Consider the following 17,573-nt stretch of genomic DNA (forward strand, 5'->3'; position numbering starts at 1 on the left):
TCGCAACCAAAAAAAGAAAGGTGGGGGGCGGGAATCAAATGTTTAAGTTACATTCCCGCCCTCCTCCCTTAAAGTATTCTCATACCATTGGGCTATATAGCTGTGCATCTTGGCAGGGGTCCAGACAATCACGATTTAGTATTTTAACCAGCTGCGATCAAGTAATGTCCCTCAGAGGGAACATTTTGTACAGAGGGAAAGATACATATTTGAGACTGTGAATTGTACTCTGTCTTTACATAGGTTTTTGCAGGCCTTTTGCAAACATATTAAATAACAAGGCAATCTGTTTGGGGGTGGGGGTTTAATTGAGGGTTTTGTTTTGTCTTAAAGAAGGATCTTTTGACCAGGAGGTCGGAGGCAAGCCTTAAAAAATGATGGCAAAAACAGTGAGACGGAAATAAGTGCACTGATTTTGCAGCGCCGATTCTTCTTAAAATTGGTTTCTGTTTGCATGTGGCTTCACCTCAAATAATTGTTCAGTGTGGATGGCATTGTTAGCTGTTCTGATGTTGCCCTCCAGATGTTGTGCACTACAACTCATCCACCACAGCCAGCATGGGACCAGGTTGGAGAAAGCTGGGTGGTGCTGTGGGTTAAATCACTGAGCCTCTTGGGCTTGCCGATCAGAAGGTCGGTGGTTCGAATCCCCGCGACGGGGTGAGCTCCCGTTGCTCGGTCCCAGCTCCTGCCAACCTAGCAGTTTGAAAGCGCATCAGGTGCAAGTAGATAAACAGGTACCGCTCCAGCGGGAAGGTGAACGGCGTTTCCGTGCGCTGCTCTGGTTCGCCAGAAGCGGCTTAGTCATGCTGGCCACATGACCCGGAAGCTGTATGCCGACTCCCTCGGCCAATAAAGCGAGATGAGCGCCTCAACCCCAGAGTCGGCCACGACTGGACCTAATGGTCAGGGGTCCCTTTACCCTTTAGTGGAGATGAAGTGAGCTAAACATCCAGTTGACTTAGCTTCCCAAAGTGGAACTCCTTAGAAGTTACGCAAATAAATTATGACGTCTTTTTAGACACTATCTCTGCCAACCCATCCCCACCTCCCCCCCCCCAATTTTTTTTTTATTTATAAAGAGGTTGGGAATAGGTCTTGGCCTTTCAAGGATTCTAGCTCTTGCTACAGCATGTCAAAGTTGTCCGGAAGTTCCAGCATTTATTTGAAAGCAAAATTCTCCTCTGAAGAGGGTTTCATCTCCCAGGGTCTGGGGAGATACAAATGTAGCCTCTCTTGGCTTAGACTTGAGTTACAAGGGAGAAAGTGTCTGATCCCAGGGCTCACTTCTGATCTCTCCCTTGAAGCAATTTGATGGTAGTGAGAAGATAAATCAATACAGACAGCCCCTCATTTATTCGCCTTCAATATGTGCGTGACTGTGCATCATTCTGAACCTGGAAGAGACCCTAAAATGTCACAAAAAGGGGCGGGGGCAGAGCGAGGTGTTTGCAGGCATTTTCAGTGGTGTTTCAAATATACACGACTTCACTTAGATGCACAGTGCCTCAGAATGCAACCGCCGAGTAAATGGGGAGTTGCGGGTACCATAGAGCCAGCTCTGGAATTCATCAGAAACAAAGAATGCAGAAGCAAAAGTGAATGGCTTAGGATGCAGAATCCAAGGTTGAGACTTTCATGTGGCACTGTCTGTTAACATCAGAATGTGCAAGCTTTCAAGGTACCAGGACCTCAAATAAGCTTGGGATTTCTGTAAAAGTTTAAAACTTGGCCAAGTTGGGAGTGACTGTGACCTGCCTTGTGCCCATGTTGCTGGTAAATTGGCATATGATTAGTGAGGTTTCCCCTCTTGCCTGCCCCATAGCCATGCATTCAGTGCCACCCTTAGCTTTTGAGCCTCATAAATGAACTAAAACAAAACAATACTAAACGGTGGTGCAATGGATAGGGAGTGCAGCTTTCATGTAAGAAATTTGGGCTCAGATCTCCACTGAATTGCAAAGCCAGGGAGAAGTCACTATTTTCTTGCTTCATTCCTTTCTTCATGGTTTTGTGGCAAGGATAACGGGAAGCTATGATGCTCCAATGGTATATAAATAAAATAGTGAGCCACAGAAGTAGGCATAGAAGCCTGTTGCTGAAATAAGAAATTGTAATCGCAGATCTGGAAGGGATGAACCGGACTCCACTGACCTTAGCAGTGCTTAGGTGAGATAACCTTTCACTGTCCTTATCATTTCTCCCCATAGTGATCGGCACCACATTTCCAGCGCCATTCCAGTTCCAAAGAGGCAGAGTTCTGCGTTTGGGGGTTTGGATATTGGGTTCACCAGCAGCCATCCTTCTCCAGACAAGGGACTCCGAAAACGGGCCAACTCTGAGAATGAGAGACTTCAGTACAAGACTCCTCCTCCGAGTTACAACTCTGCTTTAACACAGCCCATTGCCATTGCGGGAGAGCCGAATAAGAAGGCCGGGTCTTTATCCTCCTCTTTAGATACCTCCATTGACTTCTCGAAAGAAAACAAAAAGGGAGGGGATCTGTGCCACAGCTTGAACGGCGAAAACAGGGGCCCAAACACCTCCCGAGACCGACAGGAGTCTTTCCTGGGACCCTCTCGTGCAATAAATGGCGCGGCGTTGCCCAGCGAGCGCCCCAGCGCGGCCAGCAGTGACCAGCTGTGTGCCTTCCGCGGCGCCCTTGGTGCCGACCTCCTCTGCACGGTTGAGCAGGCGGAAGAGATAATGGGCATGGAAGCGACGGGCTTTGGCACCGGAGACCAGCTCGAAGCCTTTAACTACATCCCGGTGGACCACGCCGTGGCGGTGGAGTGTGACGACCAAGTCCTGGGGGAATTCGAAGAGTTTTCCCGGAGGATTTGCGCGCTGAACAAGGACGCCCCCACCTTCCGCAGGCCGCGGAAGGGTTCCGACAAGTGAGCTTTTTTTGGACACAGCGGAGGTGGTGCCACGTTTCACAAGGTGAAAACTATGTATCTGGAATGAAGATAAAACTTGCACTCGTAATCCCTGATCAGTTATCGGGTGGGATTGGGTGGGTGGTCGGGGAAGAAAAGAGAACTGTCTTTATAGTTTTTGGGAAGTAGATTTGGGTTACACACAATCATGGTCTCGCCACAGTCCAGGTAAACCTCTGCTGCTTCCTCTCCTGGTTTTCCTAGTATTTACAGATTGCGCTGGCAATTGGATCAGGCCACTGGAGCATTGTCTGCTTTTAAGTTTTAGATTTCTTTCAGCCCTTTGACAGATTGGGGTGGAGGAAAATTAAGTCAAACACTTAGCTAAAGGCATACAGGAGTGAATGTGTGCACCGTTCGACACATGTTCTCTCTCCTCCTCAACAGCTTTTTGCCTTCATCCAGGTCTTGCCGCCCTTCCTGCTTCAGGGGCAAGAGGCCCTGTCAAATCCAGTAAGAACGCCTCTCCCTACACAATGTTATCTCCTTCCTTCCTTCCTTCCTTCCTGCACCACTCTTGCCGGCGTCAGTCACTGCGCACGGCCCAGTAAGCACCCCATGCATTTCAGTAGGTCATGTGCAGGAGATGTGCCCGGCATATTGCTCCCATTGCTCCTAGGTAGAAAATTAGAGTGGGGGTGGTGGTGAAGAGGGAAGCTCTATGGGCTTAGGTCTTACCCCCACCTTATCACTGTGTGGCCAGTTTAGGAAGAAATACAGTTCTGGCACTCAAGCCAGACCTAAAAAACTGAAGACGCTGCTTCTGCAGTTTAGTAGCTCTCTGGAGCACGTGGGACTACAGGTGTGTCTCATGGGACCAGCAAATTGCAATAAATCAATCCATAGGCACATTAATTATTTCCCCCCAGACCCTATCAATCTGTGAAGCAGTATACAAACACGCAAGCCAGATGTTATATATACAGTGCAATAGGTTTTGAGATGATGTGAATGGACTCTTAATAGTGCTTGCTGTTGGCCATACTTAATAATAATTTCATTTGGTTGAGGTGGGGCGAATCAACCAAACCTTCTGTACTTCTCAACTGGAGCTGCCCAACAATTTGGTTTTTTTTTCCAGTGGAGCAAGTTCGACTCCAGATGAGGTAGTTTGCCACTGGGGCATGTGTTTCCAACTGCACTAACGTACAAGCGGATTTTGTGGTCTGTTTGAGATTCCAGACGATATGCATTTATTATTATTATTATTATTATTTTGGAGTTCAGGTGTGTCTGGCTCTCGCTTTCTACATTGTATACCGATGTCTGGGCTCGGTTGTGAGCTCACAAATAAATATATATATATAAATATAAATAAATAAATATATATATATGTATAGCAGAATAAAAGTTTAATTTACTTCGTGGTGTGGTGCCTGACAACTTCTTCCCTCGGCTTGCCTGCTCCTTTGAACCTTTGCTCTGGCGCATTTGGCAGACATCATAACAGAGCTGAAGCCAACTGTTAAGGAAACAGCGGAACATGGAAGACAAATCAGGAAACTCTTTGTAGCTCTGGCAGGCCGTGGACACAACTGTATTGAGATCAATTGTGTTGCTTTCATTTAACCTTCCTTGGTATGGAGACTTCCAGCTGTTCTGTACTCCCATAAGCCCCAGCCAGCCCCGAGAAACCAGTAGATGGGAATAATAATAATAATAATAATAATAATAATAATAATTGTAATAATTTATTTATATCCCGCCCTCCCCAGCCGAAGCCGGGCTCAGAGCGGCTAACAACAGTAAAATAATACAGCATTCTAAAATCAGTTCATTATAAAATCAGTTCAAATCAAATTGATGGCAACCATTGGGCTAGAGTTCTGTGAAGAATTACCAAAGGAGGGGGTCAGGCTGTGCCTTGGCCCAAGGCCTGGTGGAACAGCTCTGTGTTGCAGGCCCTGCGGAAAGATGTCAAGTCCCGCAGGGCCCTAGTCTCTTGTGACAGCATTCCACCAGATCGGAGCCACAGCCGAAAAAGCCCTGGCTCTGGTTGAGGCCAGCCAAACCTCCCTGTGGCCCAGGACCTCCAAGATGTTTTTGTTTGAAGACCGTAAGGTCCTCCATGGGACATACCAGGAGAGGCGGTCCTGTAGGTACGAGGGTCCTAGGCCGTATAGGGCTTTAAAGGTTAAAACCAGCACCTTGAACCTGATCCTGTAGTCCACCGGGAGCCAGTGTAGCTAGTATAGCACTGGGTGAATGTGATCCCGTGGTGAGGACCCCGTAAGGAGTCTTGCCGTGGCATTCTGCACCCGCTGGAGTTTCTGGGTCAGTCTCAAGGGCAGCCCCGCGTAGAGCGAGTTACAATAATCCAGTCTACATCTACATCTAGGGGAGGCTTACCGCCACTCCAAGTAACTTGTACATGTTTTTGGTTTTTAAAAAACCCCACCATTCCATTTCTGCATCGTAATACCAAATCACGTACTTTGATAAGTTTCGAACCGCCTTGCAACGTTCAGAGAAGTGTGAAGTCTTGCGGATAGCGGAGTTCCAATACGCACATGAGTCTGAAACGTGGCTTAGGTCACTGCCTGTAAGAATTTGCAGAGATCAAAGCATCCCCTAGGCGCCTTGATATTTCTCATTTCTCGCTGACTTCCAGCGATACATGCAGGAGGGATCCCTGTTTTAGGAGAACATTGTGTTTCCAAGATGAAAGCAGATACGAAGGGTCTTTCTGCGCTGCCTGCTCCAAGGCTGTTCATTCAGGCTTGAATACTGGCACTCGGTTCTGCTATTGTTGCCATCGCAAAGTGATGAATGCGGAACTGCCAGCTGGCCCACAGCCAACGAGGCTGCACCCCTGTAAGCGACCTGAATCTCGCCCAAGGTTTTGGAGCGTAGATCGCACTGCTGTGCGTCTGCCAGACGAGTCTGTTCATTTGTCTTCCACCCATGTAATCTATTCAGTCTGTCGTCATCATCTCCTTCAACGTGCATTTGCCAGGAACCAAATAGTAAAGATTATATCCAATTCTAGTGTAATTATAATTATAAATAGTCCAAACAGTTATCTCCCGCTTGGACTACTGCAATGCGCTCTACGTGGGGCTACCTTTGAAGGTGACCCGGAAGCTGCAATTAATCCAGAACGGGGCAGCTAGACTGGTGACTGGGAGCGGCTGCCGAGACCACATAACACTGGTCTTGAAAGACCTACATTGGCTCCCAATACGTTTCTGAGCACAATTCAAAGTGTTGGTGCTGACCTTTAAAGCCCTAAACGACCTCGGTCCAGTATATCTGAAGGAGCGTCTCCACCCCCATCGTTCTACCCGGACACTGAGGTCCAGCACCGAGGGCTTTCTGGCAGTTCCCTCACTGCGAGAAGCCAAGTTACAGGGAACCAGGCAGAGGGCCTTCTTGGTGGTGGTGCCTGCCCTGTGGAACGCCCTCCCACCAGATGTCAAAGAGAACAACTACCAGACTTTTAGAAGACATCTGAAGGCAGCCCTGTTTAGGGAAGCTTTTAATGTTTGATGTATTGCAGTATTTTAATATTTTTAGGAAGCCGCCCAGAGTGGCTGGGGAAGCCCAGCCAGATAGGCGGGGTATAAATAATAAATTATTATTATTAATATTATTTGCATTTATATCCCTTTTCTCTCCAAGGAGCTCAGTGTGACATAACATGGTTCTCCTCCTCATTTAATCTCCTGCTACAATCCTGGGAGATCGGTTAGGGCGAGAGGCAGTGACTGCCCAATATCACACCCAGTGATCTTCATGGCCGAGTGGGGATTCGAACCCTGGTCTCCGAGGTCCTAGTCTAACACTCTAACCATAATACTATGCTGGCAGTTCACTTCTACAACAAGAAACAGGGATGTGCGTGGCGCTGTGTTCTAAACCACTGAGCCTCTTGGGCTTGCTGATTGGAAGGTTGGCAGTTCAAATCCCCGTGACGGGGTGAGCTCCCAGCTCTTGCCAACCCAGCAGTTTGAAAGCACACCAGTGCAAGTAGATAAATAGGTACCGCTGCGGCGGGAAGGTAAATAGTGTTTCCGTGCGCTTTAGTTTCCGTCACGATGTCCCGTTGCATCAGAAGTGGTTTAGTCCTGCTGGCCACATGGCCCGGAAAGCTGTCTGTGGACAAACACCGTCTCCCTTGGCCTGAAAGCGAGATGAGCGCCGCAACCCCATAGTCGACTTTACCTGGACTTAACTGTCCAGGGGTCCTTTACCTTTTACAACAAGATGACTGCTACTACCATTATTCCTTTGTCTCTGACTTGCCCTTCACCCGCAGATCCCGGGCAGGTTACAACAATTTAATTTAAAAAACAGTTCAGACATATTTCATTCACAATAATAGAGTTGGTCCTAAAACCACACGTCTCGGATGTCAAAGATCGGGATAAAGAAGTCTGTGTGAAATCTCTTGACTTCTCGGGTACCACTGGACAGATCTCAGAGGTTAGTGGCACAGCTAATGGAGGTTTTCAAACAGAAAGCGTGTGAACAATTCCTGCATTCCAGGGGGCTGGACTAGATGGCCTTTGGGGGTCCTTTCCAACACTATGATTCCATGTTTCCTTCTCTAGTTAAGGCTACGCATCGCTTTTTGGACCCTTCTTCCAGATATGCCGCGCAGCTGGAATAACAGACCCGCAGAGCATTCTGGTGCTAGGCGCCATATGGGTTTGTGGAGCTTTATGGAGTGTGGAAATGGGATGTTCGCACATGGAGGCAGGTTTTCTTAATCTTCCGGCACTTCCTGAGATCCAGGCAACGGTATATCTCTGCCCCCTGCCAACCCCCCCACATTTGCTTCTGATATATCCAGACAGCAAAAGCAGTCGAGAAATAATCTTTAGCTGATGTGAAGTGGTATATGCCTCGAGGAAAGGGGTGGTGGATGAACTGTGTCACCCGAAAGTTCGGAATGATAAAAATCAGAAAAGGAGATTGCAGGGGGCTCCAGGAGAGTCTCTGCAAAGTGGGCGAATTGGCCATTAAAACGACAAATGCAATTCAGCTTAAGAGGCGGCGGGGATCCTTCTAGCATCACAAATAGGTGAATAGAATCTGAACCAGCTAAGACTGACCATGAAAAGGAACTTGGGATTGTAGTAAGTAGCATGAAGGAAATCTCAACCCCATGTGCAGGAGCCATGAAAAAGGTAAATCCCATGTAAGGAATAATTAGTTTGGAAACGAAGTTTCCCATATTACAATGTTGTATGGCCGCACTTGGATTGCTGTGTACAGGTCTGGTGGATGCACTCAAAAACAATGGAAAATAAACAAGGGAGTATTTAGACACAGATGTACACACACACACACACACACACACAAGTCATTAACGGTGATCCTGATTTAAACATTTATATTAATATAATAAGCAGTCCATATGTCTGCATAGAGACTGAAATGAGATAAATATAAGGTAGTTATCATTTAATTATAATTATAAACGCTGGTTTGACATCAGCTGATAGGAGGTGCCTACAGAGGGTGGTGAATACAGCACAAGATATGAGCTGTCCTGTGAATCTGCTGAATGACATCACGGAAGAACGTTGCCTCAGGAGGGTGAGGAAAATTCTCAGGGATGATTCACACCCTGGCCAGCACTTTCTTGATTTCCTGCCCTCAGGCAGAAGATATAGAAGCATTATTAGTCGCACCAACAGGGTAAAGAACGGCTTCTATCCGTGGGCTCTTTGGCTGCTGAATGAAAAGATAACAACAGGGCAACTGTCTTTCGGGTTTGGTGGGTGTGCGTGAGTAAACGGGGGGAATTAAGACTAAGAGAGCTGAGTGGGGAGTGCTCGTGTAATCTCACTGTATACAAGTTGTACATGTGTATCTGAAGAAGTGTGCATGCACACAAAAGCTCATACCAAGAACTAACTTAGTTGGTCTTTAAGGTGCTACTGGAAGGATTTTTTTTATTTTGACTATGGCAGACCAACACGGCTACCTATCTGTAAGTGACAATAAAGTATTTCAAATATATGTTCAGTTGTAGAAAGGGCAGCAAGTTCTTGAGAGCAGCGAGGAATGAATGGCAGATTCTTTGCCTCCAGGGCTCTCGCAGGATCACACTTCCATTGCCCATCTGTTAGTCATCACATCGCAGTAATATTAAAAGGGAGGAATTGTTGGCATCCATCTGTCTTGAAAGACAATGGAGTACTCCTCCTCTCTGCGGTGGAAGCCTGAACACTGTGAATGTCCTAGATCTCCCAGACAGCACTGATGTGATCCGAAGGAACGTAGAGCAAGACGTTTGTCGCCAGCTGGGCTGCAGGTGTTCCTGGAAGGAGGTGTACAAGGTGCCATCCAACTGCCTTAGGGACTCCGCTCCAGATTTGTGTAGGATTTACTCCACAACCTTTTCTTCTCGTGAAGATGTCCCACAAAGCAGCAGGTATGGATTCTACAGCATGTGCAGAAACCACCTTCTTGACTGTTGGACCCACTACAGTCGTACCTCGGGTTACATACGCTTCGGGTTACACACTCCACTAACCCAGAAATAGTGCTTCAGGTTAAGAACTTTGCTTCAGGATGAGAACAGAAATCGGGCTCCGGCGGCACGGCAGCAGCAGGAGGCCCCATTAGCTAAAGTGGTGCTTCAGGTTAAGAACAGTTTCAGGTTAAGAACGGACCTCTGGAACGAATTAAGTACTTAACCCGAGGTACCACTGTATTGGTCTTGTCCACTCCATCCACCACAGCCTGTCTTCACATGCAGGAGAAGTCCCTAACCCACCGAGGGTTTGAAACCCATCGGCTCCCCTCACCTGCTTATCCAGCCAGTCGAAGCCATTTCCTGGGCCGTGGCCGCTGTCACCTGCTGACAGTTTCTATCTTTATTTGTTATTTCTTTATTAAATTTATGTACAGTGGTACCTCGGGTTACAGACGCTTCAGATTATAGACACTTCAGGTTACAGACTCCGCTAACCCAGAAATAGTACCTCAGGATAAGAACTTAACTTCAGGATGAGAACAGAAATCGTGCGGCGGTGGCAGCGGCGGCAGCAGCGGGAGGCCCCATTAGCTAAAGTGGTGCTTCAGGTTAAGAACAGTTTCAGGTTCAGAATGGACCTCCGGAACAAATTAAGTTCTTAACCAGAGGTACCACTGTACCACCCTTCATCAAAAGATCTTGGGACGGTTCACAAAATAAAATACAAGATAAAACATGCAGTGCCCAAGGATTAAGGTTTTCTGAGAGATGATTTATAATGAAATGAAAAAGGTATTTAAATATACCTTCTTGAAGAAACCAGAGGCCTTTCTCCTGGGCATGGTCGGCCAATTGGTGCCAAAGAAGGATAGAACTTTCTTTATGTATGCCACAACAGCAGCAAGAATACTTATTTCAAAGTATTGGAAGTCACAAGATCTACCCACCTTGGAAGAATGGCAGATGAAGGTGATGGACTATATGGAACTGGCAGAAATGACTGGCAGAATCCGAGACCAGGGAGAAGAGTTGATGGAAGAAGACTGGAAAAAGTTTAAAGACTATCTACAGAAATATTGTAAAATTAATGAATGTTAGAATGATGTTGGATAGAAATTAAGTGGTTTATAGCTGTAATGTTATAAGGGAATATGAGAAAATGGACTATTAATAGGTAAAAACCCAATGTTATAATATTTTAAGGTTGAAGATTAGGATAAACAAAGAGGGGAGGGATTTGCTGAACTAACAAACTGAACTGGAATATAGAAAAGGGAGGCGTGAGGAGGTCCGGGAAATAAGCAAATGAAAGATAAGTTATTGGAAGATTGAGTTGTTTTTAACTATTTTTATTTTGTATTTTTCTTTTTTAATCTTTTTGTTATACTTTGAAAACTTTAATAAATATCTTTTTTAAAAAAATAATAATCTGGCCCCTGCAGCAGTTTATTTCCTGGGGTAAATTCAACCCTAAAAAAGGTCAACAACTTTGGTCAGCCCACATGGCCCTTCACTTCATCAAATCTGGCCCTCTTTGAAAAATGTTTGGACACCACTGCTGTAGAATATCGATCAGCCAAAGGCCTGGTCGAAGAGAACGTTTTCACCTGGGGCCTAAAACTAGGAGCCGCAGGTGAGAGCTGAGTGCAGCGTGGAGACCAAAGGTGGAGAAAATACCCCAGAAGGAGCGCAGTGTGTCTCCCACCAGCAGTAGTACCATCCTTTGTTAGAATTCCTGCTCCCTGATTGCAGTCATGGGATTGTCCACAAAGTGGGAAGTGATGGAGACAGGATGTTTGTGTTACTGTGTTCCGTGAAGTGGGACTATTGTCCTTTGTCCTTTTTCTCTTTGCTGTCTGAAGACGGGAAGGGACCCCGGGGGTCATTCTAGCCCAACCCCCTGCAATGCTAGAATCTCGGCGAAAGCATCCAGGACAGATGGCCAACGAAGGAGATTCCACCAGCTCCCAAGGGAGACCGTTACACAGCTGAACAGCTCAGGAAAGAAATTCCTGATGTTGAGTCGGAATATCCTTTCTCGTAACTGGAAGCCACGGATTCGAGTCCTACCCTTCCACAGCAGGAGAAAACAAGCTTGCTCCTTTCCCATGCGACAGCCCTTGGGATATTTGTCGATTTCACAACAGGGCAATTGAGAAAGGAAGGAGGAAGGCAGGCAGAAGCGGCAAACTTGCATCCATCCCTCGTTGGCAGGGACACTGAGCCCTGATTCTTGCAGGATTTCCCCCTTTGCTATCTGGCTAGCCTCAGTCCTGAGTTCCTGACAAGCCGAGAAAGACAAGAGAGAGGGAGCCATGTTGCAGTGCTCTGTGTTTGTTTATATGTAAATAAAGTAGATTAGCCAAAATGCTGAGTTGCTGAGGTCTGTCACGCAAGCTGCGAAGACTCTGTGGATCCCTAAGTGTGCCGATGTCTGTTGGCATCGGTCGCTGTGATGTTCAGGCTGAAGAAAGCTTTTGAAGCTCCCGAAAGAACGACCAGGAGGGAGAGAACATGCCAGTCGGGCATGTGTCTCTACCAGGCTCCTACTCGAGTGTAGGCTGAGCTCCTGACATCCTTCCTCTGACACCCTATACACCCTGTTACATTTGTGAGCGGGGCACACACGTTCTCCAATCCAGGAGGCAAAAGGAGGGTCGCAAGTTGTATCATCATCATCATCATTATTACTATTTATACCCCGCCCATTTGGCTGGGCCTCCCCAGCCACTCTGGGCGGCTTCCAACAAAATATTAAAATACTGTAATACATCAAACATTAAAAGCTTCCCTAAACAGGGCTGCCTTCAGATGTCTTCTAAAAGTTTGGTAGTTGTTTATCTCTTTGACGTCTGGTGGGAGGGCGTTCCACAGTGCGGGCGCCACCACCGAGAAGGCCCTCTGCCTGGTTCCCTGTAACCTCATTTCTTTCAGGGAGGGAACTGCCGGAAGGCCCTCGGAGCTGGACCTCAGTGTCCGGGCAGAACGATGGAGGCGGAGACGCTCCTTCAGATATACTGAACCGAGGCCATTTAGCCTCTTAGCCAGCCTTATAAAATCCATTTGGGTGTGGGTGAGTGTGGAAATTTCCTTTAAAACTCCTCCCTTCTGGCTTAGGGTATTTTGGTTCCTCTAGGCCAGCTGTGCCCAACCTGGTGCCCACCAGCCCCTGCCAGCGCTGCCCTGATGGCAGTCTTTTAGCTCTACTGTTAGATACAGTGTGCATCTGAATTGCAGCTGCTAGCAATCGCAGATGGGCCGGCGGTCTGTTGCGTTCAAGCCTTGTTTATGGTTTTCCTATTGGGACATCTGACCGGCCCCCGAGACAGCAGGATGCTGTGCTAAGATGGACCAGTGGCCTGATCCTGCTGGGCTTCTTTTGTGTCCTTAAGGAAGGCGCCAGATCAGCAAAGTTTGCTCTGCGCCGTCAGGGAAACTACCACATAAATACAGATATAGCAGGCTGGTTCTTGTTCTGCGCTCCCTCCAGCTTGTTTTTAAATTGATAATATTGTCAACAGGACCCCTGGCGTGACAACGACATTGGAGCGCTTTGGCTCTCTGTCTCTGCCTGGGTCCGGCCCCCCTGCCTCAGTTGGGAATAAGATTTCCTTGAGGTGAGAAATTCAAGATGCTGTCAGGCTGGCCTGAACCTTTTTGCACCAGCTAATGGAGATTGAACTCCTCTTTTCCCACTTGACGAGACCCAGGCCATCGTGGAAATAAACGCTTAATATATATACCGTATTTTTCACTCCATAAGACAATAAGATGCACCTAGTTTTTAGAGGAGGAAAACAAGAAAAGAAAAAAAAACATTCTGAACGAAACAGTGGATGTATGATTTTTGTGGTTCATGCTGTGGCCACAGACATGATATACCTGAAGGAGCGTCTCCACCTCCATCATTCAGCCCGGACACTGAGGCCAAGTGCCAAGGGCCTTCTGGGAGTTCCCTCGCTATGAGAAGCCAAGTTACAGGCAATCAGGCAGAGGGCCTTCTTGGTAGTGGCACCCGCCCTGTGGAATGCCCTTCCACCAGATGTCAAAGAGAAAAATAGCTACCAAACTTTTAAAAGACATCTGAAGGCAGCCCTGTTCAGGGAAGCTTTTAACATTTAATAGGTTATTGTATCTTAGTGTTCTGTTGGAAGCCGCCCAGAGTGGCTGGGGAAACCCAGCCAGATGGGCGGGAAATAAATAAATAAATAAATAAATAAATTATTATTATTATTATTATTATTATTATTATTATTATTATTATTAGACGGTGAGTTTGGGGTAGCCCAATGCAAAAATTATGAGGATCCATGTGGATCCGTGCTTTGTAACCACGTTTTTGCTCCATTGCAGCCCCATGAAATAGTGGGTGCATGATTTTTTTGGTGCCGGCTGTAGCCATGGACATGCTATGTGATCTGATGGTGAATTTGGGGTGACCCGATGCAAAAATCCTGAGGATCCATGGGCTTTTATCTCCCCGCTCCCAGGCAGCTTCCTTTATCGCTAGCCTCCCTTATCTCCCTCCCGATCACTTGCCGATCAGCTGCTTCCTTTCAACACCCCCTTCCCTCTTGTTTGCCTTAGTGTCTTTTCCTTAGCTGGAGCAGTTTTTTGCTCCTCCTTTTCTTCTAATTTCTCTCTTCATTGCTTGTTTTAATCTTCCTGTCTCTGCTTTTACCTCCCCCCTCCCAGGCAGCCTCCTTTATCTCTAGAGTCCCTTATCTCCCTCCGATCGCTTGCCAATCAGCTGCTCAGCGGCTTCCTTTCCACACACCCTTCCCACTTTCTAAAAAAAACCACACGATCTGCTTTTTGCCCCTGGGCAATTCGGCTCCAGGGACCACGCATTCGCTCCATAAGATGCACAGACATTTCCCCTTACTTTTTAGGAGGAAAAAAGTGTGTCTTATGGCGCAAAAAATACGGTATATCTTCGTGCAGAGTCGTGGTACGGCATAGTGGCTAAGTGGCTGGGCTGTGAACAGGAAAGTCTCCCAGCCTTGCTTGCTTCTGCTGTGACCTCAGTTGCCTTAGGGAAAACAATGTAAGCTATCCATTAGCTCCACACATGCCTTGTGATGTTCTGGTCTGGTGCCAGAGGTGAGGCAAGTCCAAGGTTGGCAGCTATGGGGAGCTCTGAGTATGCAGCTTGCACCACAGCGGACTCAGGACTTTTCTGCCTCTAGATTTTATTTATTTATTGAATTTATATGCCACCCTATACCCGGAGGTCTCAGGGCAGTTCACAGAATAAAATCACAATCTATAAAATCAAAATAAGAACAGCAACCCAATAACACAACCCCTCCCTCAAAAGAGCCACATTTTGAAAGGGCATAGGATGTCCATCAGGTCAACCAAAGGCCTGGTTAAATAGGATCATTTTTGCCTGGCGCCTAAAGGTGTATAATGAAGGCGCCAGGCAAACTTCCCTGGGGAGAGCGTTCTGCAAATGGGGAGCCACTGCAGAGAAGGCCCTGTTCTCGTGTTGCCACCCCCCAGACCTCTCGAGGAGGAGGCATGTGCTGGGCGCGGGGGTAACCCAAGAACCGTGGTCCAGGTCCAGTCCAGAATCCAAAGGTTCTGCTGGGAGTCAGTCCGACAAGGTCAAGGCAGGACACGAGGCAGGAAACCAGGCAAGGACAGGTACAGGATCTCAGGCAGGATCTGGCATACAGTAATGTTGCTCCCGCAACCTGGGGCAGGGTCCGCTAGCCTTTTATCTTTGTCGGGGTAACGGCCGGTCCTGATCCCACAGCGACTCTCCTCCCTGTTTCGCCCGGAGGTGAGCACTCCTCCTGCAAGTACTCAGGTCTCTCCTTCTCTCAGACCTTACTCTCTGCAGCTCAGGAGACGTCGGTGGGTTACTAGTCCCAGGGGATGCCTCAGCCTCCCCTGACCCAACTGGCAGTGGAGCAGCTGTGAGTGATGTCCCGGCTGGAGGCAACGAGGTCATCCCCGCATCTGGAGCCAGGGCAGGCTCAGGCCCCTGACTCGGCCCAGCTGGTGCTTGTTGCAGGGGAACCAGTGCAGACTGGGACTTTTCAGGATCAGGCCCCAGACTTGGTTCAGATGATGCCTGAGGCAAAGGATCCTGTGCAGACTGAGACTCCTCTGGTTCCGAGCCCCAGGCCATCACAAGGCACACGAAGAAGGGCCTCAGAAGATGCTCTCAGGGTCCGGGTAGGTTCATGTGGGAAGAGGCGGTCCTTGAGGTATTTCGGTCCTGGGCCGTTTAAGGCTTTATAGTTCCAAACCAGCACTTTGAATTGGGCGCGGAAACTCATGGGTAGCTAGTGCAGTCGGACCAGGATCGGTGTAATGTGCTCAAGCTGTTCCAGATTGCCTCTTCCTGGCTCCAGCCCCTTGCAGAGAACCCTGGAGGCTTAAAAGGCCACATCTCTGCCCTGAAGACGGGAAGGGAGCCCAGGGTCATCTAGTCCAACCCCCTAATTGCAGGAATCTCGGCAAAAGCATCCAGGACAGATGGCCAACGAAGGAGATTCCACCAGCTCCCAAGGGAGACCGTTACACAGCTGAACAGCTCAGGAAAGTTCTTCCTGATGTTGAGTCGGAGTATCCTTTCTCGTAACTGGAAGCCACGGGTTCGAGTCCTACCCTTCCACAGCAGGAGAAAACAAGCTTGCTCCAAGTCCTTGGGATATTTGTCGATTTCACAACAGGGCAATTGAGAAAGGGAGGAGGAAGGCAGGAAGAAGCGGCAAACTCGCATCCATCCCTTGTTGGCAGGGACATTGAGCCCTGATTGTTGCAGGATTCCCCCCTTTGCTATCTGGATAGCCTCAGTCCTGAGTTCCTGACAAGCCGCCCCAGGGTATATTAAGACACAAGCTTATTTTTATGCCGTAATCCGAATTGACGGTCAGGGTTAGGCTGCGCAATAAATTTGTTACCGCTAACCCCTCCATTGGGCGGCTGGATTTCCTGCTGGCGAGTCGAGGAGGAGGGGATTAGCCCTCGAAGCAAAGGCTTCGGAAAAATGCGTCTGCAGGTAAGAGCTTAATTTTAATAAGTAGTGTCAGTGTTTATTCCCAGGAAACAGCTGGAATTTCAGGGTTTACCAGCGGGCTGAAAATGGTGTTTATGGATGCGGTTCCATCTCCAAATCCTTAGGGCAGCCTTCGGTTTGCTGAGAGGCCCCAACCCGAGCCTGTTTACTCGAAGGAAATCCCAGTTTGTTCCTGCGCTGCGCCGAGAAATATCGAGGCCATTTTGGGGTCCTCTCCATCTTTCCAAACATCGTGTCAAATGAGCATTTCCCCCAAAGTATAATTTATCATTTTTAGATACACTATTAAAGCTGAGCCAAAAATGCTTAGAAGGCTGGGTCGTGGGGGATGTGGAACTGGCCTCTCTTTTGCATTATGGGATGTTTTTTTAGGGGGGTGGCAAGGTAGATTTCCACAATACTTAACCCCCCGCCAGCTTGTCTCAGAAACTGGACAACATTTAAATTTCCCTGAAATGCTGCTTAGCATCACAATTTCAAGTCAGGGTATTCTAGGAGAATAAGACAACCGTTAATCGAAAATTCATTTTAGAGCAGATTTGGGTGGTAAATGTGTTTATTGGCTCCCCTATTCAAAGAGTCCTGTATGGGGCTCTGATTTACTATTTTAGAAAAGGTTTTTGTGTTCGGTGTTGCTTTGGAGAGCAGAACATAAGCTCCAAAGAAACTGGATGTTATGAATCTGTGTGGTTTCGATCCTTGTGTTTTTACTCTCAATTTATACGGCCAACACAGCTTTTTATGTGGGGGTAGCCAGTGCTTTTGAATTCTGGTGCTGAAGGAGACTCTTGAGAGTCCCATGGACTGCAAGAAGATCAAACCTCTCCATTCTGAAGGAAATCAGCCCTGAGTGCTCACTGGAAGGACAGATCCTGAAGCTGAGGCTCCAATACTTTGGCCACCTCATGAGAAGAGAAGACTCCCTGGAAAAGACCCTGATGCTGGGAAAGATGGAGGGCACAAGGAGAAGGGGGCGACAGAGGACGAGGTGGTTGGACAGTGTTCTCGAAGCTACCAGCATGAGTTTGACCAAACTGCGGGAGGCAGTGGAAGACAGGAGTGCCTGGCGTGCTCTTGTCCATGGGGTCACGAAGAGTTGGACACGACTAAACGAGTAAACAACAGCAGCCAATGTGATGGCCTTCCAGATGGTTTTTGTTGGACTACAATT

The 17,573-nt window shown here is 47.8% G+C and overlaps 1 protein-coding gene and 2 long non-coding RNA genes across 3 annotated transcripts in view; 2 read left to right on the forward strand and 1 right to left on the reverse strand.

Moving 5' to 3' along the window:
* The window catches only part of UVRAG (UV radiation resistance associated), a 90,424-nt gene extending 86,121 nt beyond the window's left edge, over nucleotides 1-4,303 (forward strand). The window contains exon 15 of the mRNA XM_082219296.1: nucleotides 2,211-4,303. Within this exon, the coding sequence (XP_082075422.1) occupies nucleotides 2,211-2,901 (691 nt within the window). The 3' untranslated portion in view covers nucleotides 2,902-4,303. The remainder of the gene's footprint in view (nucleotides 1-2,210) is intronic.
* The window catches only part of LOC309530625, a 419,691-nt gene that overhangs the window by 97,104 nt on the left and 305,014 nt on the right, over nucleotides 1-17,573 (reverse strand). The window lies entirely within an intron of this gene.
* Nucleotides 16,012-17,573, forward strand: part of LOC309530677 — a 39,558-nt gene continuing 37,996 nt past the window's right edge. Inside the window, exon 1 of the long non-coding RNA XR_014218838.1 lies at nucleotides 16,012-16,384. This is a non-coding gene — a long non-coding RNA (uncharacterized lncRNA). The remainder of the gene's footprint in view (nucleotides 16,385-17,573) is intronic.

This window comes from Podarcis vaucheri (genome assembly GCF_965113315.1).
Source record: "Podarcis vaucheri genome assembly, chromosome: 4".
In the NCBI taxonomy this organism is placed as follows: Eukaryota; Metazoa; Chordata; class Lepidosauria; order Squamata; family Lacertidae; genus Podarcis; species Podarcis vaucheri.